General features: G+C 33.3%; 4 protein-coding genes across 8 annotated transcripts in view; 1 reads left to right on the forward strand and 3 right to left on the reverse strand.

Annotated features, from left to right (window-relative positions):
* The window catches only part of if (integrin subunit alpha inflated), an 86,439-nt gene extending 82,957 nt beyond the window's left edge, over positions 1-3,482 (forward strand). For all 3 annotated transcript variants that reach the window (XM_029317315.2, XM_029317316.2, XM_085487023.1), the window contains one exon: positions 65-3,482. In XM_029317315.2, the coding sequence (XP_029173148.2) occupies positions 65-157 (93 nt within the window). In that variant the 3' untranslated portion in view covers positions 158-3,482. The remainder of the gene's footprint in view (positions 1-64) is intronic.
* Positions 1,900-13,280, reverse strand: PAN2 (PAN2-PAN3 deadenylation complex catalytic subunit PAN2). 2 transcript variants are annotated; one of them, XM_029317263.2, is made up of 21 exons: positions 12,763-13,280; positions 11,838-12,025; positions 11,596-11,765; positions 11,413-11,533; positions 11,144-11,340; positions 10,856-11,069; positions 10,608-10,744; positions 10,243-10,389; positions 10,070-10,166; positions 7,763-7,996; positions 7,428-7,673; positions 6,999-7,218; positions 5,913-6,092; positions 5,434-5,600; positions 5,155-5,323; positions 4,545-5,073; positions 4,255-4,472; positions 4,024-4,153; positions 3,673-3,894; positions 3,339-3,600; positions 1,900-3,262 (listed from the first exon to the last, which is right to left on the reverse strand). In XM_029317263.2, exons 1-21 carry the CDS (start codon positions 12,845-12,847, stop codon positions 3,248-3,250), a joined length of 3,948 nt encoding a protein of 1,315 aa, XP_029173096.2. In that variant the 5' UTR covers positions 12,848-13,280; the 3' UTR covers positions 1,900-3,247. The 2 variants fall into 2 exon arrangements, with proteins under 2 accessions (XP_029173096.2, XP_029173094.2); XM_029317261.2 differs by having other exon boundaries at positions 6,972-7,218.
* A 195-nt stretch (positions 13,281-13,475) lies between these two features.
* Positions 13,476-15,119, reverse strand: LOC114942048 (polyisoprenoid diphosphate/phosphate phosphohydrolase PLPP6-like). Its single transcript, XM_029317328.2, has 4 exons — positions 14,821-15,119; positions 14,466-14,600; positions 14,280-14,379; positions 13,476-14,212 (listed from the first exon to the last, which is right to left on the reverse strand). Exons 1-4 carry the CDS (start codon positions 14,827-14,829, stop codon positions 13,833-13,835), a joined length of 624 nt encoding a protein of 207 aa, XP_029173161.1. The 5' UTR covers positions 14,830-15,119; the 3' UTR covers positions 13,476-13,832.
* A 453-nt stretch (positions 15,120-15,572) lies between these two features.
* On the reverse strand, positions 15,573-19,702 carry LOC114942047 (uncharacterized). 2 transcript variants are annotated; one of them, XR_003821740.2, is made up of 6 exons: positions 19,521-19,702; positions 18,818-19,431; positions 18,156-18,306; positions 17,121-17,324; positions 16,929-16,986; positions 15,573-16,817 (listed from the first exon to the last, which is right to left on the reverse strand). XR_003821740.2 is itself a non-coding variant. In XM_085487036.1 (5 exons), exons 2-4 carry the CDS (start codon positions 19,391-19,393, stop codon positions 17,137-17,139), a joined length of 915 nt encoding a protein of 304 aa, XP_085343162.1. In that variant the 5' UTR covers positions 19,394-19,431; positions 19,521-19,702; the 3' UTR covers positions 15,573-16,986; positions 17,121-17,136. The 2 variants fall into 2 exon arrangements, 1 of the variants encoding a protein (XP_085343162.1); XM_085487036.1 differs by having other exon boundaries at positions 15,573-16,986.
* Between the last annotated feature and the right edge of the window lie 8,129 nt (positions 19,703-27,831).

Genomic DNA, 27,831 nt, shown 5'->3' on the forward strand with positions numbered 1-27,831 from the left:
TTGATATTAATGCTTGATTATTTGGAGATAAAATTGATTCATCAATCTTGTTTATTATTTACAGTGCGGTTTCTTTAAGAGGAATAGGCCCTCTGACGCTCCAGAAAGACAACCGTTGAATCGAAACGGTCATTTTCAACAAGGCGAGGATCACTGAAGTTTTTGACTTTCTGGCTATATTGGATTTAGTCGCAGACGAGAAAGCTCGCTGTGCGATCGAAAAGTGCCTTAGTTCTTTGATAATCGAGAGAATGCATAATGTGCATGAATTCTTTCGACGTAGTCTGCAGAGACGCGGTCCTGAATATCTTAATAGCGTTCAACAGTGCCTTAATCCACTGTTCAAGATGAACATCTGCTGAGGCGCATGGATTCTGAGTGACGGTTTGTCACTCTTATACTGCCATTGAATACTCCTTCCAGCTCCTGCAGCTCGACCACGCAAGTTTCTAGTCAGGAGACGTTTTTCTTTTTTTTTTTAATTATCTGTAATTACTTAAGCCGCGCGTATAGTCGGCAGATACGAAAATATTTCGACATTCTTCGGTGAATCGTATCTTCATGTATATAAGTATATATATATTATTTTTTTTATCGTTTTATCCGGTGGTAAAGCGCCTTGATGCGTGCCTCGTTGCTTCCGCTGCCTTTTTACGATAAAATAGAATTAATTATTTTTTTATCCGCGTCCAATCGGCACGATCTCTAAAACGTATCGCCGATGACATCTCGAAACTCATTCAGTGTCGAATATCACGAATAGATTCTTCCGTAAAGCTTCTTTCATACAAGATGATGATCGAACGTTGTATGTCGAGACAAATTAAATTTACACATCGTAAAAGAGGTTTTAATTTTGCGGACGTCTCCTTTTAGATGTTTCTTCCAAGTTATTATATTATTTGAATGATCTGTTGTTAGCAGCATTTGAAACATTACTCACAGACTGTTTAAAAGGAGTCTATAAATCTTTCTTGGAAGCAGCCTCGAAGGCATACGGGGCTCTTTTGAATTATTTATTAAATTTCTATGTTATATATATATATATATATATATATATATATATAGATTATATATATATATATGTTTAAAATATATATATATATATAATACTAAATAAACACGTATGTTGAGCGCCGTAACAATAGCGTGATTTATTACAGTCGCGCGCACAAGGCAAATGTGTGTATAATTTGTAAATTATTAATTTACATTACTAAAACTATACCCACTAAAAGTGATTTAATACAATAATATTCGATTAGAAAGGAGACTTTCTAGTATAAATAGGAGATTAGTGCTGACTTATTGTACATACTACGTTAAGACATAATAATATGAAAAATATATATATAATGAAATTAACATCATTATTATGCTAATTGTTTTCTAATAAAACTGTTAGGCACAGTTAAAAAATTCGTGTTAATTTAACAAATATCACATATCCCAAACGGTCCACAGAAATTTTTGTATTAATTTAACATAATATAGATATGTTAAATGATGACACGAATACTATGTTAATATTTTAACAGTAAATGCAAAATTTCAAGTAATTTAAAATAAATTTTTTGTAAAGTTAACATAGTTTTAATGTAATAATTAATTTAAAAAATGTTAATTTTACACTTTTATCATCCCCACATAAAATAATAAATCAACATTTTTTCTATAAATTTTAACAGATAAATCTTGTAATTAATAATACGGAACATATTTATTGTGCACAATTAAAAATAGATGCACATTTTTACACTTTTGTCCAGTTGTTTTAACATTTAAGTTCAATTAACACAAAAATTTTAACGGGGATCGTTAATTTTAACAAAAATTTTCAACTGTGAGGGAATAGCTTCGATTAATACTAGCAAAAAAAAAAGAAAATTATATAGAATGTGAATTTGTATAACTATTTATTGAAAAATTACAATGATGTAACAGCGATCATAAAAGAACCGTTTGATTATCATCAACATCAACTATCTGTACTGTATATTGATTGATCGCTTTGACTGGTTTCTGTCTAGAAACCAATTTATAACTTATCGTACGTAAATTATAAGAAAATTCAAGATATAAAAAAATATATATATATATGTTTCATTAATCTCGTCTTTTTTTGTAATAGATTTGGATAATATTCTCCGCATTTTTTCATTGATAAAATTTATATAAAAATAATCTATAATGAGAGTACAATTGTCAATTTGTAAAATATTCTACCATTTTCATTAGTAGGTTTTTTCGCGTTTCGAGAACTTCGCATGGACTTCAATGAACAATTGTTATAAATGTAATTGCAAAAATGACTGTTTTTTGACGATTTTTGTGATTGCGTGGTATGTATGTATACATATGTATGTGATCGAAAAAATTGAAGTTTCTCTGTTAAGATAAAACAAATACCTTATAAAAAAACCTGCACGAAATCCCGCTCCATAAAATCGTACAAAAGTTTATGCGCTAGAGATATAGTACGTATAAAAGGAAACTGTGAAATATTATGCATTTACGAATAACACGTAATTCAATTATTGCTACTGTACTATTTACGTCTATACCCGGCAATTGTTTGAAGATGAATCGGAATGTGGAATACATTATCATATTTTTCACATGGGATACAGTATGAACAATAAGAAATTAGAGTGAACATTCTCTCGGGCAGTGCAACATCGTTACTGCTCCTCAAAACGCCAATATGTTATATTAGACAATATATACAAATTCGCGTTTCCTGCTTAAAATGGTAAAATTCTATTTAAAATCACGATCAACAATTTGTTTCGTTTTATTCAATTTTCCTAATGGACTATCGACAAGACGGATAATGATCCGCGATTTGACGCATTTTAATAAAAAGTATACACCATACATTCAGTAAATGGTTGCAACAATGATCTAACACGCGAGTAAAAACGAGAGGGATACTAAACGAATACCAATATTTTGGTATTTGCGATTCTTTCAGTTTTACGATTATCACGGTACACCTGGTCTTAAAATTTCATTTAATAATATTACATGTGCGTTGAATGAACCTCCTTATGGATCATGAGTATGTAACCTTGTCCTCAGTATTGGACTAAATATCGACATTTTTTATCAAACAACGTGAACAGCACCCGTAGTGTTACCTTTCAATGATATTAGACAATGGACACATGAACATTTTTGTTATCATCTAATCATCATTATCGCTATTGATTCGGTCATTTATATCCTTATAAGTATTATCCTCATATCAGCTATCGGGGACCTAAATCAAACAATATGTAAGAGAATAGATTTAATGAAATGAATTGACTTACTAATAAGATTTCCTTTATCCTTACTTTCCACTGTAATTGGGTGCCCACTTCGTAAAGTTCCTTGAGCGTTTCCCTCAGGGTGCCACAGCTTTCCAGTTCTTTGTACTTGCGATACAATTCTAAGGCGGCTCGCGCGTCCTCGGCCGGATCGTGAGTTTCAGATTGAATTTTTTTACCCAAAAAGTGCCAAGTCAGGAAACGTAATGACACCATACGATGATGAGGTAAGTGGAATAATAAAACTGTATCTACTATTTGCTCCGGCGGCACTACCAGATTTATTACCCTAAAAAATTCACATGTAAATAAATGCTAATGAATCACTATCGTAAATAGCAGTGTGTAAGTAGTGCTTTACCTAAAATCATTTTTTAGACCATGCCCGACGAAGATTATGCCATTGTCCACTAAAAACCTCAACTTTTGATACGTCGATTTTAGAGTGGTGAGATGTTTGCTACTAAAGTTTGCATCTAAATCACCCGGTTGTATCCCACTGAATTTTGTTAGATAATCGACCACCTGTTCTTGAGTGCTTATATAATCGTCTATAAACGGTGTGCCTTCCAATGGACCTTGTCTATCATAAAAAAGTTGAAAAAAAGATGGCAATTTAAAATTTTGCAAATATCATCATTAAATGCACTTCTTAAAAGTGCTTTCTGTTTACAAAACATTACTACTTAATAATAATTTATACAGCGCATACCCGCGTATACAAGTAATTCGCGCTTCAGACATATGGCTTGGTTTTATAGTCGACATTTTTCCATCACTCCGCAACTCGGATTCTTCCTGATTTAAAGTAACGAACTCTGCATCGATCCCTACCAATTCTCCTATAATAATAATAATAATTCCAACATTTTCAAGATTCATTGTAAAGAATTAAGCAAGACTCACTTGGTCGTGTTAAAGTTGCAAAAAGAAACATATTTACCTTTCTGAGGCATTTCATCCGATCCTAGAGGAGTAAATGTTATGCCTCTGGTTCCGCCACTGCGTGCAATACACTTATCTTCGCCAAACACATCATATGTAAGGGGACTGACGTATGGTGCTGGCTCGGGTGCAGGTATCGCCGTGTAATAGAGTACACACGGCACTTTCCAATCGAGATTGAACCATACTGCTTCTTGCGGTGTTACCGGTGATATACTATAACAAATTCGATATTGTAATAAATTAGTGTTAAAGCACAGATGCGCATTTGTTCCCTAAACGACTCACCAGAAATCATTGAAAATGTACCACTGCCACACGGGGTTGCCTGACGATCGTACATGATAATTTGGTCCAACTCGCAACAACGCTACAATGTTTCTCCGGTCTTCGTTACTCTTGTCGTCGATATAACAGACGACAGCACTGAGACTGTATTGTATTTTTTGAATATTATTAGAGATCTCTGAATTTGTACTTTTCGTCTCGCCTACCTTCGCGTTCAATACTATATTACAATTTTCGACGTTGTTACAATCTTCGTCATTATTGTCTTCGACATTGTTGTCGGAAACTGTTCGTATTTTGTCATTTTGGCCGTTCTCCATTACATTTGTTTGTGCGGACGTGTCATTCAATTCGTTTCTTAATTCACTAACTTTTTTAACAGACATCTCACCTTTTTCCTCAAGGGAGATTTCTATGTTGTGAGGTATCCAGGAATGCGAATAATATAAATGACTAGGGGGCGATGTAACAGACGCTGAGGTAGATGCCGAGGTAGACGGAGTAGAAGGCGACGCTAATTTCTCTGTTTCTGTATGATTAATAATACAAAGTTTATACGGAGCAATATATCCTCAAACCTATGTATATATAAAATTCAACATTTGCGTACCTGATTCGCGACCAACATGCCTGAATCGACATCCAACTCGTGTACAATTATTGCCATATCGACAGGGTTTCGCAGTAACAGGTACAGGACTGGAGCTGGGACTACTCTCCTTCCCTGCCAACACATTTTGCACTACGAAGTCCATCTGAGTTTGCCAAAATGCCTTATCCTATAACAATTCAGTCTTAGTTAACTTATTTGGATTAAAGAGACGCAATGCGACTTCATATGTTTATTTGATTCTGTATGCGCTATAATCTAATCTTGTGTTGTAAGTACCTCTGGAGTATCTAAACCGCAATTTAGGGCCAGTATTTGAGGTAGTTTAGTCAATTGTCGAGACTGGAGAGTAGGTGTATATTTCTGGCAACTGTCACACCATGCGGGTGTAATTTTCTCAGGTCTTAAACTGCGGGCAAGAACACTTGTGAACGGTACCTCTTCAGCTACAAAAGGTAAATCTTGTATTCAGGCCTGATTAAGCATTAAGCTATGACTGTACGAAAAGTTAGTGTTGAGCGTGTACAAGATTCGAAACTTCGAAATTGTATTTCTATAAGTGCATTTCAAGCATTGTATTACTATTTATTGAATTTTATTATTTATAAAATGTAAAGATTGTATCGTCATTCAATCTTTTTATTTTCTTATCTTCAAATATTTGAATTCATAAATAAGCAATCAAAGTTTCTAATCTTTTTCACGCTAGACTCGCTTTCCATTCAGCCTTAGATATTTATTACTTTAGAGTAGCTTACAAGGATTGACTATATCCGGATAAACTAAATGACAAAGTAACATGATGGAATGTTTTGTAGCTTCTTGCCCACATTTGAGACAGCGATGTATGTGCATTTGTTCAGATCCAAATAGATGACTGATCTCTGTTTCATCATCTCGCACTTCATTCTCTTCAGCAGACTTTTTGGTGTTCTTATCTACCCGTAATAAATGCGTATTTAATAATAAAATAAGCGAGCATTATTATTAAAACATTAATCGCAATTAAGCAAAATTTCGTTCAGCGAATACGATAAACGTTGAATATTTTCACAATAATATTTAGTTATTGATATTCTTTATGTATATAATTTTTGATGTTTTGTAACAATTGTATTAATTTAAATATATTTCTATTTATTTAAAATTGTCTCGCGTTTTTCTTAAAAAGTTCGTATATAGAGTTCGATTTTTCTAAAAATGAAATAATACAAAATAGATATCATATAAAATATTTATAAAATCTAATTATTTTCTTAAATATTAAATATTTTAACACAATTTAATATCATATTGATACTTTTAACATACATTAATGCCAATAATATATTTTAAAATACCAGAATTCTTGTAAAAGCAAGATCATGCAACATGTGGAATGTAAGGTACAAGGGGCTGGCTATTCTTCTTACTATAAAAAAATATATAATATAAAATAAAGTGTTATAAGGAGTAATAAAAAGCATTTTATCGTAACTTACTTGATTTAAGATCAATATATATATATATATATATATATATATATATATATAAAATTATGTCTAAAAAAATATGCGTATATAGAAAGCTTCAGTGATATCCCAAGAATACGAGATAATAAAATAGTAAAATATCTTATTAAAATAAAAATAAATATTTTTGTAATCATCATAGAGATTGTGCTTACAATACTAATTGCATAATCTTCATGCTTCTTGTTATTCTTCGGATATATTACTGCAGCCTTGGATCAAATAAATAGGTAAAAAAATCACATAAAAATTGAAAAATAAACACAAAAGTGCCCAGTGCAAAGGTTACACATAAATTGTGTTTACCTTTCGATGTGATCCACATATATTTACCATCCTCCTCCTGTTTCCTCTTTTTTTTCCTTTCGTCATCGTGGCTTCTATATCGAGAACCGAGATCCTCAAGAATACTAGGGAAATCCTGTTCGTTATAAACAAATGGGGGATATTTAGAGCTCGATTTAAGTCGCGCTGCCTCCTCTTCTTCCTGTTGCCGCTTCCTAGTTGCCAGTATTTCGTAGTGCATTTGATGTAGGATGAATCTATTCCAGCTCTAACACAAAAAATTTGCATATTATTAATAATCTTTGTAAGAGTTTAGTTTGTAATCTATTTTTTCACATTAAAATATAAAAAATATAATATAAAAATTTATACATATATTTATAATATATCTGAAATATTTAATTAGACAAAAGTTATTAAAATATATAACTATGTAATTTACGCTCTTTTATACATCAAATCTTTTAATCATCATACTTGTATAAGTCTAATCAGACTGATCTTTTTTTTAGCTTCTGGATGCATGTCGCTCAATATGAGTCCTAGAGCTGCCGCTTCCGGTACTGTCCTAAAAGCCCTTAAAAAATTCGCAGCTTGACAGGGTAATCCTCGTGATATATCCATCATGTGAAATAAGAACCCCAATTCGCAGGAAAGACAAAATTCTCGTTGGCACGAATGTGAGAGCAATGCTATTCTTATAGGCTCGCAGTAGTAGAGCAACTGTAAAGTACGAATATATGCGTCTAACACTTGATCTATTTATTCCCTGATTTATTTGGATCTCTATCGTTTTGTCAAATTGCACTTACCTGAAGCATAGCATTGCAATAACTATTAGGAAGAGTAGCCTCCAGGCCGCAAAAGCTGGTTCGATTATATTGATCGAAATCAAAATCGTCGTAACCGAGCCGTGAATATTTCAACTCAATTTTACGATAACGTTTAGGTATAGCCACAAAGGTGCCATCGTCTGTTTTACACCGTGAGTCTCCCGCGAAAGGTTTCGTGGCTAAGCCACGTCGTTTTTCCAAATCGTACGGTATCTGTAAAAGAGGTATTATTTATTTTTATTTCATTAAAAATGATAATCTTCGGATAATCTCTACAATTTTTATCGTGAAATCATACAGTTTCATGGGGTAGAAAAAATATAATTTTCAATTGTGAAAAAATAAATAATACCTATTGAAAAAAAGAACGCCTTTTCGAAGGGAACTAAACTGATAAATGCGGCGCATCATATTAAAGTTACGCATATAGTTGTACGTGTTTGTCATTATACAACCTTTATTATTTCACTCAAGTACAACTTCGAGATTATACATTTCATGCGGAACATATATTCTATGTATATAAATATACTCTAATAGCTTATGAAATGATTATTGAGCGGAAATCATGAAACAAAAACAAAAATATATCGATCACAAATACATTGTGCGATATTGCAAAATTGAAGGCAGTAGAGTATCACGCTGGTCGATAATGTATAGGAATTGTGGAAGTTTTCGGGAGAAGATATATTGAAATATTTATTCACGTTTCTCTTCTTCTTTACGTGGGGCATTCTGTAAATGTCAACACAAATAACTATAAAAGAAATCTTATACTATCAATATAATATTCAATGTATGTTTTTTTCTTATTAAACGCTGCTGCGCGTAAATTTTTTTCTGAAAAATATATTTTTTAAATATTCCAAATAACTATAACATATAAATTTATATGAAAACAAGTATACCTTTGTAAAGTGTTTCTCTGTAAAGCAAGGATAGTTATATAATTTGGTAATCAGTTAAAAACTAAAAATTTTCAGCTTTATGTTTATAATATGCTTTTCAATAGTAGATTAACAAACAAAAAAAAACAATTATTTTAATATGTATAAATCCATAATAATAGAAGACATATATCATGATAAAAATTTCACATATCAACCCTCTATTGTGCCACACATATTTTTCTATATATTTGGACCAATAAAAAAAATATATGTATATATATTTAGAATTTTCTTATAATTGTAATGCAATGTATTCATATGTCATATATGAATATTTATGTAATATTTGATGTATCTATAACAAATACATTCCTATTATATATATTATTTCATTTGTAAATTGGCACATTGTCAAGAATATTGGATCCCTAAAATTGGATAATCAAAGAACAAAAATTTGCTTTTCAAATTTAATCTTAAACACATATAGAAATATACCTTTGCATGTAATCATTATTTTTCAATTTTCACATCTATATGTATAAACGTAATATATAAATGTTTAATTAAATAAAATATAAACTTCTGCGATGTGTTATTAAAAGAATAATTATATAATAAAGAGAGATATTAATTTTGAAAAAGAAGTTGATATTTTTTAAATTAATAGTGAATGATGTGATAGTGATAATCTGACAATAATGATGTGACAATATTAATGTAACACACAATATTAGTATTTCAATATTAGTATTCCATTATTTTTAAATACTTTTCCTCTTATATAGAATATATCATAAATTGATAACATGTAAAATAAAATAATGAGAAAAGCCAAAGATGTTAACTCTTGAACTCACAATGCATATTTATATACTTGACAATAGTTCGTTTTTTCCTATATTGTAAAATTAGAATACATTGGACTAGCTTATGAAAATATATCGCATTTTTTACAGATTAATAATTATCATGAAATGTTATCAGTCTTAATCACATTATAGCAAAAAGATTCTCCTTTATCTAAAAAATTAATTTTTTCAATTATAGTGAGCCTTAATCTCTTCATGTTATAACAATGAATTGTTTCAATTCATCATGCCAAACTCAAAAATTATCAAAAATAAAGAAGCCTATTTGTGTTAGTATATCTTTCAGAAATATACATATATGTATAAATTTAGATAGCAATTTTTAATAATATATAGAAGCAATAATTAAATTCAATCAAATCAAATCATAAGCAGATTTCATTTTTTTCTAAATTTGATAAACAAAAATAGAAAAAATAATTAGGAAAATATGTAAGCAAAGTTTAAGATTTGAGAAAAAACTGAGGAGAATATTGTATGTATGGTGTGTGTAATAGAGTGGGAGAATATTGTTTCCTCACTTGATTTCTGCGAAAAGTCTGAGGATTTGGCGCATATCCTATTGTTCCCTGCATTTTCATTGTGCGCAAAATTTCGGGATCTATTGCTGGAGTTTTCCTGTGAAAAAAAAAAATCCATCTTTACCTTTTTCTTGACTATACAAAATGAGACCATATAACACGTGTACACGTACCTATAAACCTTTTTTAAAAATTCTTCCGGCCAATCACTTAAAAGCGATTCTCCAGAATATACCATTGGTATTATACTAAGTGGTGTAACATCGTCATCAAAAGGAATTGATGGTAATGTCTCGATTGGATCGGCAAATTCCGTAGGTCTAAAGTGAAAAAAAAAAATTATATCACAAATACTTTCAACACATACATACACACACACACACAAATTCTTATAATCAATTTTATATATTTTTTAAATTATGTATTATAATTTCAGATATACGATATAAATTGTTAAATAATTTTAGAGTATAAAAAAAATGTTGTTTTTTGATTTTAGAATTTACTTCGAAAATTTATTTAAAGAATAATTGCTAACCTGGAAAATGTATTAAATTGAGGTTCCGGAATGTTGGTGGACATTAGATGTATAGAACCTGCTGAATCTCCAAAGCAGAGACATTGAGATGTAGAAGCTACATCAAATGATAATATTGCTGCTCCACCAGTAGCAACCTAATATATGATATTTTTGTATATGTTAATATTTTTTAAATTTATTCTTTATATTTTTTTCTCGGATCTCTCTCTCTCTCTCTCTTTTGAATATATGTAACAAAAATTTACCTGATACAAACATGTCATTGAAGGTTGTACATTGGCATATATTGTATCAAGTAGCTGCATTTGTCCTAATGGCGACACCACTGCAAGACGACTGGAGTAACTTGGTAGGAACTTTAATAAAAGAGGATATACCATAGTAGTAACTGGACTCAATGCTCTCATTTGTCTCAGGTCATAAGCCATCAAAAATCGATCAACAGTAAGGCCTTGACGACTAAACATAAAATATGATACATAAACATATAAATATATATCTTTTAAAGATTTTCTAACAATCTTATGGCCCACCTGTTGCTGAACCCACAAGTAACAAGATAATTTCCCTGAACATCAAAATCACTTAAAGAACCACTATGCGTATCCAGAGTATGTTCTATCGATAATGTATTTGGGTCCCTGAGATCTATTCGTCCTGCAGGATTACCAGCGCAGATAAGTCTACTGTGTTGTCTCAATATCGCACAACCATTTTCTCCTACATCCACCTATAAGCACAAGATACAACCATCACAGTAACTTGAGATAATCTAATATCTAACTCTCTAACATATTCTTACTAATTCAGTCTCCTTTCCTCTAGTAAGATTAAAATCGATTATTTTATCCTGATGTCCACCCATGAGTAATCTGGTCGGAGAGATTTGCAACATGCACTGCATGTCATTCATATTCGTTGACCTATAATAATCTAAATTTGCTCAAATCTGTGGATTATATCGCTGACTACAATATTAACATACGTGTGTGTAAATATAGGTATGCCTCGCCGCAATTGACATCTCAATTGACTCTGACTCAACACTAAGATGCCCTCATCCACAGGATGAATATGTCGTATCTCTTGTGTTGCATGGACTTGAAAAGAGGTATATTTTTGTAAACTAGGTCCATAATAAGATGTTACATGGCCCTATAATAAATTAATGTCACTAAACAATCATTTATATCATAAATAAAGATAGTCCCAAAATTAATAATGTACCCCTTGATTGCCCATCCACATAAGCTCCTCAATTGTATCGAAAGTGGCAGTGGAAACTCCAAACCTATCTCCGCCATCAGCGAGTAATGCTCTAGTTTCATGAAACTCAGCCCCGGCAAAATCTTCTCCAAACTGCTCCGCTGCAGGTACAAATTCATCCCCAGGTACGATATAATTACATTCCTCCCCTGGAATAAGAACCATTGAAATGCCTAAAGTATATCCTTGATATACCTTATTCCAAAAGAAACAAGCAGAAGAATATTTCTACGAATAATTTATCTCTGTGCAAGATTTTTTTCTTAATACTTCTAATTTATTTGATGTAAAAAAATGCATATAACAATAAAATGACAACAGAACAATTTGTTATATAACTTCTTATTTTTGCAATCATTATATATACAATATCAATAGATATATAATTGCATTATATATACGTTATTTGTAAATATTTTATATATTTATCATGTAGTAAATAAAATTAAAATATAAAAAAGCGTACAATAATCAACATATGTGCTTTGAAAATTAACTATTTGAAAAAACATATTTATATTAAAATTATCCATTTTAAATATCTAGTTTAGTCATCTAGTCGTTTTGTATCCATAACATATTTATACACCGAGCCTCGAGAAAAACATCAATTCGCCGCATAACGAACAGCTGATGTCAGCTGATATACTTCACACATGAACGTTCGAAAGCAAACGAATGTTAGCGAAGGGCAAAACAAAGGACGCGAAGGAGGAACAAAAGTCGCGATTGGAAAGAAATTTGCGAGATCAAAAATTGCAGTTCTCTCTCCCTTCTAGACAAAATCCGCGAGGCATACGACGTCTCCCGGCGCCTTTTGTTCGGTACGTAGATGAAAAGAGCGAGCAACGCGCGGGAACACATATCGATACAAAAGGATATTTACACAGTAGTTCCTGCTCCTCCTCGCCGCTAGCGTGCTCCGTGGTCTCTACGGTGGGATCGTAGTGGCCCAACACCCGGTAGTCCATAATAAATGGTTGCTCTCTTCAGGCTATGTCGTTGCGAAACATCGAGGGGTCAGGGCGACACGAGAATCGGCGTCCCGACACACGGTTATCGGTCCTTTATCACAGCATACCACATGCGCACATATATATATATGTATACACACACACACACACATACACACACACTCTCTCACGCAACAGAGGAATACGCACCCGCACGCACGTTAGTCGCCTTGGTAACTGTGCAACAAGCGAAACACTTTGCGCGCTTCGTTAAAGTCGTTTGTCGAATCGGGAATCTGACGAACGACCGCGTCATAACACGCGCTTTCTTTACCGCGCTTTCCTCGCGCGCCGGAAAAAAACTGCGTCGTACGCCGCGATCGCGATTTAATTTACGATCGCGCTTTCGTGCGCGTTCCTTGACAAGGACGTATGTACGGCGGCCTTGAGCCTCGCGACATCTGGAAGTTGCGCGTGCATGATCACGTGACTTCGCCTCGTGGCCAAGCCAGACAGCTCAGCGCGCGCGATTTAAACTACATATATACGCGAATAATTAATTCGATAATAATTTGACAATTATGTGCTATATTATTTTTACATATATTCCGATAACTTGATTTGAAGAGAATTGCAGCATGAGAAATGTTATAATAAATTTTCTAAAAATATATTTTATATCATTTGTAGATTACAATTACATACATATTTCTCAATTATAAAAATCTTATATTAAAAATTGTTTATAAGCTATGTAGAATTGTTAGCATAATTTAAATTATTGTTATGCTACATGTAATCAAAAATATTAGAATCTATATGTATGTATTATTTCTTTACAAGGCTTTTTATTTTTTTACACTGTTTTGTACTGCTTCACATAGAAACATGTTTGATATATACACAAAATTGTAAAGTGTACAAAACAAATTTGTACACAAAAATATTGAAAATAATATTATTTCACACATACATATTTCTAAAACGAATTATTTAAATACTATTATTCATGTATCTTCACATCCGTAATCCAAGATACTAAATTAATGCATGTCTCTTGTTCTAAATAAATATAACCTATAATTAGGCCTTCAAAGATACCTAAAAGTACTCCAACAAGCACATCAAGTATGTGATGTCTTCTTAACAATATTCTAGACATACATACGGAGAAAGACCATGCTAATAAAGGTGGTGCGTATATCAAAGATGTAGACCATAAATGAAAGAAGAAATACACAATAAATGCTGCTCGAGAAGCATGTCCAGATGGAAAGGAATATTTATCAGGACCTAGAGAAAATGGAACCTGTGTGCAGGTTGGCCGTCTTCTTCTTGTGATTGCTTTTATCAAAGCTACCGAGATAATATCAAGCAACAAACCTGAAATAATATTTTTGTCTATATATGCTCTCTATAAATTTAATAAGCAAATAAAAATTTTATTTACCTATTAGAAGATTTACTTGCATTTGATACAAGCTTTTGCTGTTAAAAATCCAAATTAATACGAGAGAAATTGCTAGCCAAACAATACCATGACACGATACCTATGAAAAAGAGCAATTAAAATACAGTTAGACATATTTGTTTGACAATAATTAAATAATAAAAATGTAAATAAGATTATTCATACCTCTAATAATTTATAATGTACTTTTAACTGTTTTAAGGGTAAAAATTTTTCTGCCAACTTAACCAACTCATCTGTCAAATAAGCATCCACTGCCAAAACTTTCCTCAGTAGTGTCGGAATTTCTCTTTTCTCAGACTAAAAAATATAAAATAATTATATTTCTTTATAAATAATTGTATATATTTAAAATAATAGTAAATATATATTCACAAATTATTAATGTTATCTCAACAATATAATCTATAATAAAATGTGCATATATTATTGAAATAAAATGATATTATCAGTAGAAAATATAGAAAATATCAATACGAAAATAGACAATAGAAATAATAAATCACAAACGATTAATTACCGTCTCCATATTGTTTCACAATTAGCTGATAGACGACAAAAAATATTCAAAAATCACTATCACAAATAAATCATATGATTATTAATAATGTTCAAGTTCAATAACCACAGAACGAAGATTGTACTAAATATATTAGCTAACAGCACAGCTGTTTGGCAACTATATATATATATATATATATATAAGATAGTATTCGAGAACGACGATTTTATTGTTAACGTTGTTGTTTTATCTTTGTAATTCACGAAAAGATGAATAAGGACAGAGCACACGTCGTTCTCGAATGCAGCCATTTACATAATGCTTGTTGCATGAATGAATATCTCATCTGTTCAATAGATGGCGCATATTGTTTCGTTTTTCCATTCTGTCATGTCTTGCTGATAGAAACAGCTGATTATTAAATAAATAAAAATTGTATCATTAAATTTAATTGAAATTAATTTTGTTGAAAATGATTAAAATCCAGTATTAAGAGCATTATAAAAGATTATTAATTTTTTCACACATTTATTTTTTATATTTCTTTAAATAATATTGTACAAAAAGAGAAATAAAGATAAAAGAAAAAAAGAGAGAGAGACAACTTTTATATTTATTTGAATTATATTTTTATTTTATATTATATATCTTCTTTTTAATATCTATTTTTTAGTTTATATGTCTATTTTCTTGAATTAATTAAAATACATAGTAACTTATTATTCATCTTAAACCATTCTCTATAATATAGATATAATAAAATAATAAAATTACTCTGGAAATATTTTATTCTTTCTTAAATACATATTTCTTCATTTTTATACGTCTTATGAAATAACATAAATGTGAAAGAATATATCACAGTTTTCAAAATATAATTATAGTCGCTGGTAGCATCATGTTTGTGTATTAGTAACATAGTATAATACGAATAAATAGTGTATAATTTATAATTATATTTTGCACATGAAAGAGAAAGACATAGGAGGCAAGATGATCGCAAAAGTACGCTTATGGAAGGCTCATTGATACAGATGAGACACAATTATTATATCTTTCTGATTACGAAAATTACATCGAAATAATTTTTTTGAAATTATTTATATTTTTGAAAAGTTATCATCTAATCGTATAGTCATCTGCTTTTATATATGCATAATAGTTCATTGTGACTTTCATAGAAATAGAGCAATCTTTTGTAATTCTCTTGAATTTTCTTAATGCACTAATATATTAATAAATATATTAATAGATTTATATAATAAAGAGAATGTATAAACCTGTTCAAGAAATATAATAAATGTTATATAAGGATATTTGATCGTTGTACTGTCACTTTAAAAATTTACATTCTATTTATATTCTACCTAATGCATATAGAGTTTTGAGAACGATATGCATCGGAAGAATATTTTTAAAAAACTTTTTTCTTTTTAATTTCTTCTTTCTTACATTAATTACAAACGCTTCCGTTTGTGATTATCGTTGATTTAGTTGCGAAGAAATTTAGAAATATTATCTTCCTTCTGATATATAAATTTTTAATGACAACTATTAAAAATATTATTATCATTAAAAGACTGATAATAATTTATTATATTAATTATTATTAGTTAAAATGTAATAATTTGTAATTAGCTTTTGTTTAGATTATGTGATTTTGAAGTATTGTGTAATTAATTTGGAAAGTAAAGATTATTTTATCAAGTACTAATTTTAACACATGCTATAGTAATATGGTAAACTTTTTACTTTTATATGTAGTATCTTTTGATTCTGCACATTAATTTTCTTCAAGTTAATATCAAAATATCATTTGGCTAGAAAATAGAATGATAGTATGATATATCTATATAAAAAGTGTCGCAGAGATGGAGCACTACTTGTAAAGTCATCGTAAAGGGTTGTATTATAGGATACATGTGGATCCGTTACTCAGCGAAGGATTTTTCACGAAAGACATTGCACGAGAATAAAAAACGTCTTTAGATGTGACGTTGTGTGTTCCACACGACCTGTTGACAAGCAAAAATACATTCGTTAATCTTTTCAAAATATATCGATGCGCTACTTCTTATTTAACTGCAACAATTCTTGTGTAGGAGAACATATGTCTGATCGCATACTTCTCCTGTCAGTATTGTCACCGATGCATACATGCAAAGGATTCGATGAACTGATACACTGGAAAAAAGTAAAATTTAATCTATTATTATGTATATAAAGTTGACATACTTTGAAAGAAATAAAAATAGAAACGATTACATCGAAAGAATATAACTCGATATAAATTATATAAATGTAACGCATCTCTCTACCTATTCTCGTGCCGCCTCAATGACGTCGGATTAAACGGGTACGATGGTGAAGAGCATTGGTGACAATACCGATTTCGTCCTCTTCTTCAGCCGATGGACGCCGTGTCCGACTGTTTGGTGTACCGCAAACAGATGAGGTAGCAGCTTGCTTTGCTTGTGGCGTTGGAAACGATGAACGACGAATGAGCGGGGGTGGTCGTGCTCCTGGGGATAATTAAATGGATAATTAAATTTGTTCGTCTTACATCTGCCGCTAATCGAATAAGAATGGCTTTGTACTATTGCGCATGATACCTGTAAAGTATATTTGCCAATAATATGTTAATCATTAAAAATATCATTTTGAAACAAAATTAGACAATTAACAAGAGTGTATGTGAACGAGTTGATTATATATTTTTTTTAATTATTAAATATCTCGATTAATATTAATTTGTAATTGTTAGACTATTTATTTTGATTCTTTCTTTTAAAAATATAAATATAAAATTATCTTTAATACAGATAATATTATTATAGAGAACTAATCTATGTAGAGTGAAATTTACATTGCAGGTATCTTTGTTAACGCTTTTTTGTATAATTGTGGAATATTAAAAAATTATAAAATCAAATTGAATACTTAAAACGTCGCTAGTGGTATTTAAAATAAGAACGATATATTTAATTCGACCCAAACTAGCCAAGAAATTTTTATTTTATTTCTACAACGTTTCGACCATCTGTTTTTAGTCCTTTTCAAGTGAAAAATTCCTTGATAAAAGCGCAGTTAGTTGACACTGTTGTCATGATTATTAAACAATATAATTATCGGAACTTTTTCAAATGTTTTTAAAAAAATCCAATAATCATATTGTTTAATAATCATGACAACGGTGTCAACTGCGCTTTTATCAAGGAATTTTTCACTTGAAAAGGACCAAAAACAGATGGTCGAAACGTTGTGGAAATAAAATAAAAATTTCTTGGCTAGTTTGGGTCGAATTAAATATATCGTTCCTATTAAAAAATTATAATTGATTATTCAGCACATACCGAACAAACGCAATGCGGAACGAGGCGTTCCAGGTATCTCAAAAGACCTTTGACTCCTAATTAATTCTTTTAAAATGGGACGTCTTGTGGCGGGTAGGTCCACGCTGGAGGAGCACCTCCGTGAAGTAATCGTGCTTGCCCTAGACGAATCCTTATGCATTTTTGAAAAGAGAAGGTGCAATAGTTATGCGTGTCTATTCGAGCATCGAAAGACGGTCTTTACTACAGCTTCGCGAGGAAAATAGCGAAGCGCTTATCCGTCAGTCTCTGCCGAATATCACAATTAATTTTGTGTGGTGCAAATTATTAAAAAGTTTAATCTGAATGCAAATTTAAATTTGGTAACATACAAGTGCAAATTGAGGATAGTGAGTAACGTGCGCAAAGAATTAAAAATAGTGTAAGCTTGCGTTGAAATAAAGTATCAGCTGCGAGTTAAAAAATTAAAATATATGATTTTATTTGTCATTAAATAATTAGAGAATAACTGCTTTTAAAATCCTATTGTATTATTTGCAAGAAACGCGGAACAGAATAATTAAAAAAAAATGTTGCAGAGAGAAATTTTCGCTGACTCAAGTTCCTTATATTATAAAGATATTTTAACGATACTGAGTTTCAACGCAAGAGCTTAAAAATTTCGATAATATATGGCGCAGTACTTTATCCCTGGCGAAGCGTATTCGCAGTACTTCAATGAGAGCAGCTAAGACTGATACGAGCAACATCGCCACGAGTATGTGACCTGCCACCGTGACGGACTTCATCTGACGACTCTTCAAGATCTCTTCAGCGTTTTCTTTCATTTCTTCGTTGATGCCCCTCCTCTTAGATACGCAGGTTTTCTCCTCATCTTCTTCATCCTCCCTGCTATCGTCTTCTTCTTCAGAGTCGCTGTCATCATCGTCGTCATCGTCGTCGTCATCATCGTCATCATCGCACTTGTCCTCCACGTATGTGCAATTTTTATCGTAATCGCTCAGGAAGACCGACATCAAGCGATCTTCGTATTGCAAATTCGGACAGCGTTTTAATTTTCGATAATCGATCGGTATCACGGGTTCTTTTTCTTTCGCCGAGTCAGCCGGGTCACTGACACTGTTCTCATCCCCGTTTTGATCGGAATAATTCGTGTCGAATAACAATCGCAAAGGCAAGGATAGAAGCACGCCGAATATCATTAGTATCAGTAGAATACTAACGTTGATGCCCAACGACAATCGTTTCTCTTCCGTCATTCTGGTAAAGTGTGTCGATTATACACCACGTTGTTTACCTAAATATTTTCAATACGAAGCCGGTACAATATATAAAGTCTCTCGTGAATTTCCATGGCAACGCGGATCAAGCGGCATTCGAACTTACGTGATTTTTTCCAATCGAAAGCTAATCGATATACAGCTATAAATTGATTGACTTTCGCAAACTCAATTGTTATTGTCTAAACAATGTTACGTGCACGTGACGATGTATCTCTTTCCTCGTCTCGATGCAACTGTTGCGCGTTGCATCGTGCAAGCAATTCGAAGTGAACCTGGACGTTGTCTGTGATATTGATTTCTCTAGGTGGACCAAGCACGTACGCGCAAGTCTGCCTCGCAAGATCGTTCGGTGAACACCTCGCACATGTTGGTAATTAGATTATGCCTATGATGAACGGAACGTTGATGATTTGCCACGGGGTTTTGAACACGTTGAAGGACGGCCAAGAATACTCGCGAATAGGTCAGATATTATTGGGGGGCAAGATTTTTCTTCTTAGAACATATAAGTTGCGTAGAGAAAAGCTATGAACTGTGATGCATATCGATATGATAAATAATATGTTATATGTGTCAAATGGTATAAAAGTATATGAACAATAAAAGATGTAAAAAACTGTGAAGTCACTAGATGATAATCAAAAAATGGTATAGTAATTCACAACGTTTCGGCCATGGGTTTCGGCCCTTATCAAGTGCTAAAACACAACTTTTTTTAAAAAACCTTAATTTTTGATCTTAGAATGTGACAAGATATAATACAATGATAATGTGAAACAATTAACTATCCTATATATGAATATTGAATAAAGATCACTTATTTTGCCAGAGTTGGTCGATGGAGAAATTACTACCATAAACAATAAATGTGCGAAAACATTGTTAAAACTTTATTTAATTTATTTGTTTCCAAATCTATATTATTGGGAGAAAGTTATATAATAAAGGATAAGCAAAATGTGCACATGATCGTGAAATAGAATTCAGACGAACGCAAAGTTCTCGACGGAGTTAAGTCGTCGAAATGGATGTGACTATATAGTATTTCCGATTGAATGGAAGAAAGCGACGATCACGATGCATCCGCGGTTCTCGAAAAGTATCCTCGGTTTCTCTAGCCGCGCGTGCATACATAAATAATATTAGACAATATCAAATTAAAATTCGCATCTTTCTGCGAGTAACAATGGAGCATGGTGAACCAACAAAGGAAACGCCCGCCGCGACAGAACGAGTGGTAGTATAGTAGCATCGTGTGGTGGCGGCATTTATAAAAGTAATAAAACAGTCGAACAACAACTCTTGCAAGGGAGAAAGAGAGAGAATGAGCGGGTGAGGAAAGAGGGAGATGGGAGAAAGGGCGAGGGTGAGTGGGATAAGCCGGGAGGTGAAAAGAGGAAGGCAGTAGGGAGAGCAACAGGCAAAACAGAGCAAAAGAGAGAGATGAAACACAGGAGAACAGCGACCCGACCCGACCGACCGGTAGCAGAGCCAGCACACGTATATCTTGCTCTGCTACTCCGATTCTTCGAGGTTCTCATTGATGAAGTCTCTCGTGCCTTTACAGAAGAAGATGATTGCACGCGAGAGATTTTTTTAAAAATAGCTACGATTATCTATTGGATGCGTGAACAAAGAATCGATGAAGTGAAATAATGACATAAGACATGGATATAAAAACGTACAAAAAGATTAGCCTCTTCCATATATATATATAATAACTTTTTCCACATCTATTATAGCCTTGAAATTACTTGAGCAGCTTATAACGTTTTGGATTTTGTTTTATGTGGAACAATAAAAAATGTATTGCGGTCAAATATAAATAGATTTTCAATGTTTATTTGTTTGTGATTGTGTATTAATTAAACAATTTATTGCGATTGTTGAAACGCTGTGTAGTTATTTGATTCAAGTTTGCGCCTTTCTTTGTATCCAGTTTTCCTTACTTTAAACTAAAATCCTCTTTATTTTTGGCCAATTCGCGGAGAGTAAATTTATCATCAAAATACCAGGCATGCCGGCATATACTGCAAGGAGAACGGTGAGTTCATAATCTGTGAAAGCCATAATTATCTCGTGCGGCACAATTATTTCGAGGAGCTTGCGAGGTGAACCCGGGAAATCGATTATCGCATGCACCATGGGTGCGAAGGTACGCTTCGAGGTCATCGATTGAGCGATTTTTACAGGTCGGCCGAACGTAACAAGTAGGTAGGTTGAGAGCCAGGGTATGTAGAGCAGATGCTGCGTTCTCTGGCCATGGCAGTGGTGGCGAGATGCGTGATTTTTCATCGCAGACAACTCCTCCTCCTTCGAGAGAGAGAGAGAGAGAAAGAGAGAACCGCACATTCCACCCCTCTCCATCTTCTTCTTCTTCTTCTTCTTCTTCTTCTTCGGGGCCTCTCCATCGTCTTCCCATCCCCAGGCACCTTCATCCTTCACTCTTCGTTCTTCGCGTCCGGCTAGCTCCCGCTCGCGCCGGCCAACGTACTTGGACACGCCACTGGACACCAGTTGCACGATCTTAGATTTGTTGATCTCGCGTCCGGAGTGCACCGACACGCGGAGGGAGATGCATGCGCCTGGCGGGATGCACAGGGCGCGCCCTCGAGTCATTCCGGCAGTCGCGTGTGGCTCGCGATGAGCGAAGCGCGTATGTATGTACGTACGCGAGTCACGCACAATCGAGAGCGTATATCTATTGACATATCAGAAAATTTAGGAAACCGCGAAATAGCGATATACGTGCAGGAAATACGTAATGAGAGTATCTACCAGCGTATGAGGAAATTGAAAACTCCAGGAAATGAGAAACTGTGTATTTGCATGAAATACATGCGATAAAAGTCTGTTTAAAAGTATCATATATTTTTATATTGGAGATTTTTATTTTAAAATCTGCGAGAAAAATAAATTATATGAGCACATAATATAATATTGTTAGCAATGAAACAAATTATTAATTTTTAATTATTACATTTGTAAAAAGTTTCTACGTAATTAAAAAATATTTCTTACGTCTTCTTAAAAGATTTCTACTCATTGAATATTTAAGCATTTGTTCTACAAATTTATCAATTAACGACATTCTAGATTTGTCAATCGTATTACGTAATATATCAAATTATAATAAAGATCAACCTCTAGAAGATAGAATATAGAAAAAACACATGATATAACGAAAGATATAGGACTCAATCCTAAAATAAGAAAAATGATTACAATATAAAAATAATAAAAAAGCGTGTTTAAAAATATCGAAATATATTAATAAAATGGAAATCCTTCGAAAGGATAATAAAAAATATTGAAAAAACACATGACATAATAACGTAAGATATACATAGGACTCGACCTTAAGAATGGGAAAGAATTAATTATCGCCGCTGATTTAAACATAAAAAAATGATGTGCTTATATTTAAACATATGGGAAAACATTAATAAAATAATGTTCCGTTTGATAATAGAAAATATTAATAAAAAACGTGTTATAAACTTAATGTTACGTTATCAAGATAATGAATAAATGTAATAATTCAAGTTATAAATATAAATTGCTTTACTTATTTGCTCTGCTAGAATTTTAGTAGGATATGCAATTTTTACTACTATATTATTTATCATTATATTATTTGCATAATCAAATCAGGTAAAAAATGAGAGTTTTAAGAAATATTTACCAATTAAAAGAAATTTACAGAGGAATCAGGATACGAATATACAAATCGACTATCTAAGTACCTATATTATGAAATTGTTCGGAAAGATTTCCGATCGGAAACCTTTTCAAACAGTTTCATAATAGGTATCCAGAAGTTATATCTTATACTCGCATAAATCCATGTCAATTTAACTCTTTAAAAAATTAAATTATACGCAAAAGATATTTGTTTGAAACTACTATATTTTTAATTTAGGTTTTGATTAAATGTGCAATACTTAGGACCGGTCGTTCTAACTTTTTGGTAAATTCTACTCGACAGATAGATAGCATATCTTCGTCTCTTTTTTAGAAGCTATTTGAAAAGAGACGAAAAAATGGTAGGTGTCGGGTAAAACTTACCAAAAAGATGGAAAATTCATCCCTTATTATTGCAGTCGGTACCGCTTATTTCTAACTGATTTGAAATACTCCACGTAGATTATCGAAAGCGGCACATAAGACACGGACGTCGTCGAACAGACGCGTCTCTTAAATACGACTTCGCGTGTCACGTCACGGCCGGAATGTAACGAGCACCTTTTCCGCCGTACTTTTTTTTTTTGTACGCCGTCGATCTTGACGAAGAATAAAAAGGAGAGGGGATACGTTACCTGTCGCAATTTCGTGCCTAACTACCGGTATATTAAATCACTCGCGCTCGTCGTAAAATATGTGCATCCAATTTGCGATATAACGCGCGTCCTACGAGTTCGCGATCGGAATATTTACGCGAACGTTTGATTAGATTGATAGTCTAATTACTGGTCGTCCGAAAATCGATTTGCGCTCTAAAGAGTGCAATGTGTCTATGGAGTTTCCAACGTTATTACTCGACACTGTATATAAATGTATATAAATGTATGCAAATAATTTTCTGAATGAGGTGCGGAATGGTTGGTAAAAATGGACTATCTCGCAATGATGCATCGTGCGCACGCAGGACACTATTTAAATCATAACGTATCTGGTATGACCACTTTATAAAATACAGTGTATATCGTTTCATCGGAGTCGTTAAAACTCGGATAAAATCAGACGGATACCGTCTCTTTCCTCGATAGCGCGTAAATAGACGAGACTCTTGGCGTTGTTAGAATTCCAGTTCGCCGCGAGCGATTACGAAGCGAATAGCGCTTCTCCTCGCGCGTCCATCTTATCGGAATTATTACTTTTGTGTGTTGCAACGCCAGCCTCCATAAATAAAATTAATACCACGCCACGGACATCCTATCGCTCTTGAGACGCCTGTTTCCGTTGAACACGCATCCCGCGATTTACGCACCGCCGGCATATTCCCGTATTATATTGGATCGAGAGAGGATCGTCCTATGAATTATAATATTATTACGCAGATTTTTCGTGGCGCGCATAACACCGGCAAATAGGTGCGGACGACGCCCAGTCTTCCTCTCCTTTTTTTTTTTTTTTTATTCTCGCTGATCGACATTATGCCGCGGAATCGAGATTATACCGGCATCGGAAATCACACCCCTGGCACCTGTGCCTAGCGCAAGAAAGTGAGGCGTGAATGTAACTAATTGGCATTGCGCGCGCGAGTCGCATCTTTATCTGCATGCTGCGATGGCTCGAGGAGGTTGCCTCTCTCGTATGGCCGCGAAATTTCCATCTATCGCTCTTACACGGCCGAGATCAAAAGAGGGAGAGACAACGAGAGATGACGGAGAACGACGGAGTGACCGCGGGAGGGTCGTATCGTAACCGCTGTCTTCGCGATGGATACAGGGGAAGGATGTGCATCGCAATTACGCAAATTGCGGTTCTGTTCTCGCCTGCTCCGGGCGACCGCTTGCCAAAGAGAGAGAAAGAAAGGGAGCGAGTGGCGGGCTCCGGTCGTCCTCGTGGTGGCGAAGGATTGGCATCGCGGAGACTCTTGGGACGTTTACATGCATATGCAGATTTTGTATGTTTCGCGGATCCGCTCGTTTCAATTCGCGGCGATTTGAAGAGATAGGTAGCGTTTTTTGTCTTTGGATGCTGCGAGGGAAAGGTCGAAACGCGGTTGTCGCTGATAATGATGATGAATTGATGGAACGATTGCCAGAGTAGTTGAGCGGACTGGAATCTTGTTTTTTTATCAGTATACTCGTGTGTCTTTATCGGACACGAGATAAAATTGCGCGAAAATATATCAAAAACTGGGAGGAACAGGAGAGAATTTTCTCTTAGAATTTATACCCTGAAAATCAAGGGATAATCGTGGAACAATAAAAAATATTAATATTTAGATAGTAAAATTAATCGAACGCGTTTTATATCTTGTTGTGGTAGATTATTAATATTTTTGTATTTTGATAAATATTAATCAGAGAAATTAATATAATTTGTAAAAGCTCTTTAATAAATTAATCAACAATTAAAAGGCAATAAGAGCTAATTAAATTCTATAAATTAGTAATTTATTTGTGACAGGATGTAAAATATATTAAATAACAGACAAAAATAAATTCGTTCGAACGTTTCGGTTGTCTTTTTCAACCTTCTTCAGCGTATACAATTAAAATTAGAGGTTAATAAAATTTTTTACAAAAAATTACTTATAAATGTCATTATACTAAAAATATACAGAGTCAAGATAATTTATTTTTAATTAAGCGAAAGCAATGCATTCGTAAAGCATAAGCATTATTTATATATAAACTATTCTTTAAAACGTCATTATATGTGATGGTCGCGAAACAGATCTCTCACTAATTGTTCTGTTAGGAAGTCGGTTGCGAATCTCGATAACTGCCATTGTTAATATGTCTATAAAATCATTATGTACGAAAATTAACAATGCAGATAAATAAAAATAAAAAATCGACTTACAGTTAAATCAAATGAGATGAAATCTTTGACGTGAAGGCTTTCAGATGTTGATTACTCAAGTTTGCTATAACAAATGGTTCTAAACTCTCAAAATTATTATTAAATATTAATTAACTCTTATTGCCTTTTAATTGTTGATTAATCAGAGAAACTTTTATAAAATTCTATCAATACCATATTGTCTTATGATTACATGATATTTTCAGGGTAAATTCTAAGAATAAATTCTCTCTGTAATAATTGATAAAGAAGCAGTGTGTAAATGTCAGGCGTGGACTACTAATTGAAAGAAAGAATTTCGCAAATTAAAAAAACTTCAAAGCGTCTTTAGGATTTTTTTATCTTTCTTTTTACTTATTTTCTGCATGTATGATAGGAAAATAACTTTATTAAATTTAAATTTATTTTCTTGTATGCAGAATCAGCGTCATTCTAAATCGGTCTTGGTACAAGATATGTATGAGCAGTGTGTGATTATATTCGTTACAAGACTGTATCAACCGTGAGTAATTGATGTGACGCTCATCAAGATTGCGAGTGGCAAGCAATTTGAATGGCGGATACGAAAAACGAGTTTGTTGTCCTGAACGAGCTACCGTTCCGAGAGTGAGAGAAAGATATCGGACGAGTTGCACAGAGGCGGTGGCATGGAACCTCGCTGGTGGAACGAGAGGAATCGGTTCGGTCCGATGAAAAACGCCGGTTATATTGGGAAACTGGTCGAGACGCCTTCGTTCGAAAGACAGCGCGTGGCTGCTGATCTTATTAGCGTTGATCAGCCTCGGTGAGAAATTTATGTGTCGGCCGAGATATATGCGCCACGTGCACAGAGCAGCAGCAGGACTGCATCTCAAAAAAAGCACGCCGTTATTCAGGATACGACGGTGTCTTGTCCTGTTGCGATTCCACCTATGCGACGTTTTTGCCACACACACGCGACAGTGCACGTCGACAGTATCCTTAATGGAAAGCGACAGAGGATCCATTAAGCTTTCATTGATACCATTATTGCGAGTAATCGTAACGAAGATGTAAGTTTCTCTTATTCCTATGGAAGCGACAGAACGTGACGAAACAATAAGTTTATACTAAGCTTCACGAACAAGTGATATAAGAATTTATACGCTTTACGCGCGTGATATAATTCTTAAAAATGATACACGAAAAAAATAAGCCACCGTAGCTATATTTTAGCTGTCCCTATATTACAACCTGAAATTTAGTTATCATGTCTAAATTTTAGCTATGGTAGCTAAAAAATATTAGTCATCATAGCTAAAATTTTTAAGCATGACTAAATTTCGTGTGTAATATAGGGACAGTTAAAATTTAGCTGTTGTAACTATATTTTTTTTATGTACAAAAATAATAGTAACTCTGCAATCAAAATAATTGTGATGGTTGTACGATCAATTCTTTTATTTATAAATATTTGCCGAGAGAAGAAGTATCATTTTCTTATTCTTCAGCTGTAATTGCATATCTCGATTACATCTATGTACAAAAGATGTTACATTATTTCTCGAGTAATACGAAAATTCCTGATTCGTCAGGCAGATCTTTCTAATGATGAACTGATTGCACGATTGCGTTTAATGCGAAATAAATATCGTACTTGATTCACGCATCAGAGCGCGACTTTATTCATTCTTTAACGAATACCTCTTTGTCGCGATAAATCTATTATAGTTCTATATCGGATACGATGTTTCATGCTTTTCTCGCAGAGATAGGTCGTTTTTGCGACTGACTCGGATTCTAAACTCGATCGAATACACGTTAGTCAGCAGCTTCTCGGCGCGATTTTGTTCAATTCGCGCGATAAAACCTCATAAATCCTCAACATCGTTGCACGTGTGTGTGAGGCTCGCATATCA

Source organism: Nylanderia fulva, unplaced genomic scaffold (assembly GCF_048542155.1).
Source record: "Nylanderia fulva isolate GAGA-0341 unplaced genomic scaffold, ASM4854215v1 Scaffold5, whole genome shotgun sequence".
Classification (NCBI taxonomy): domain Eukaryota; kingdom Metazoa; phylum Arthropoda; class Insecta; order Hymenoptera; family Formicidae; genus Nylanderia; species Nylanderia fulva.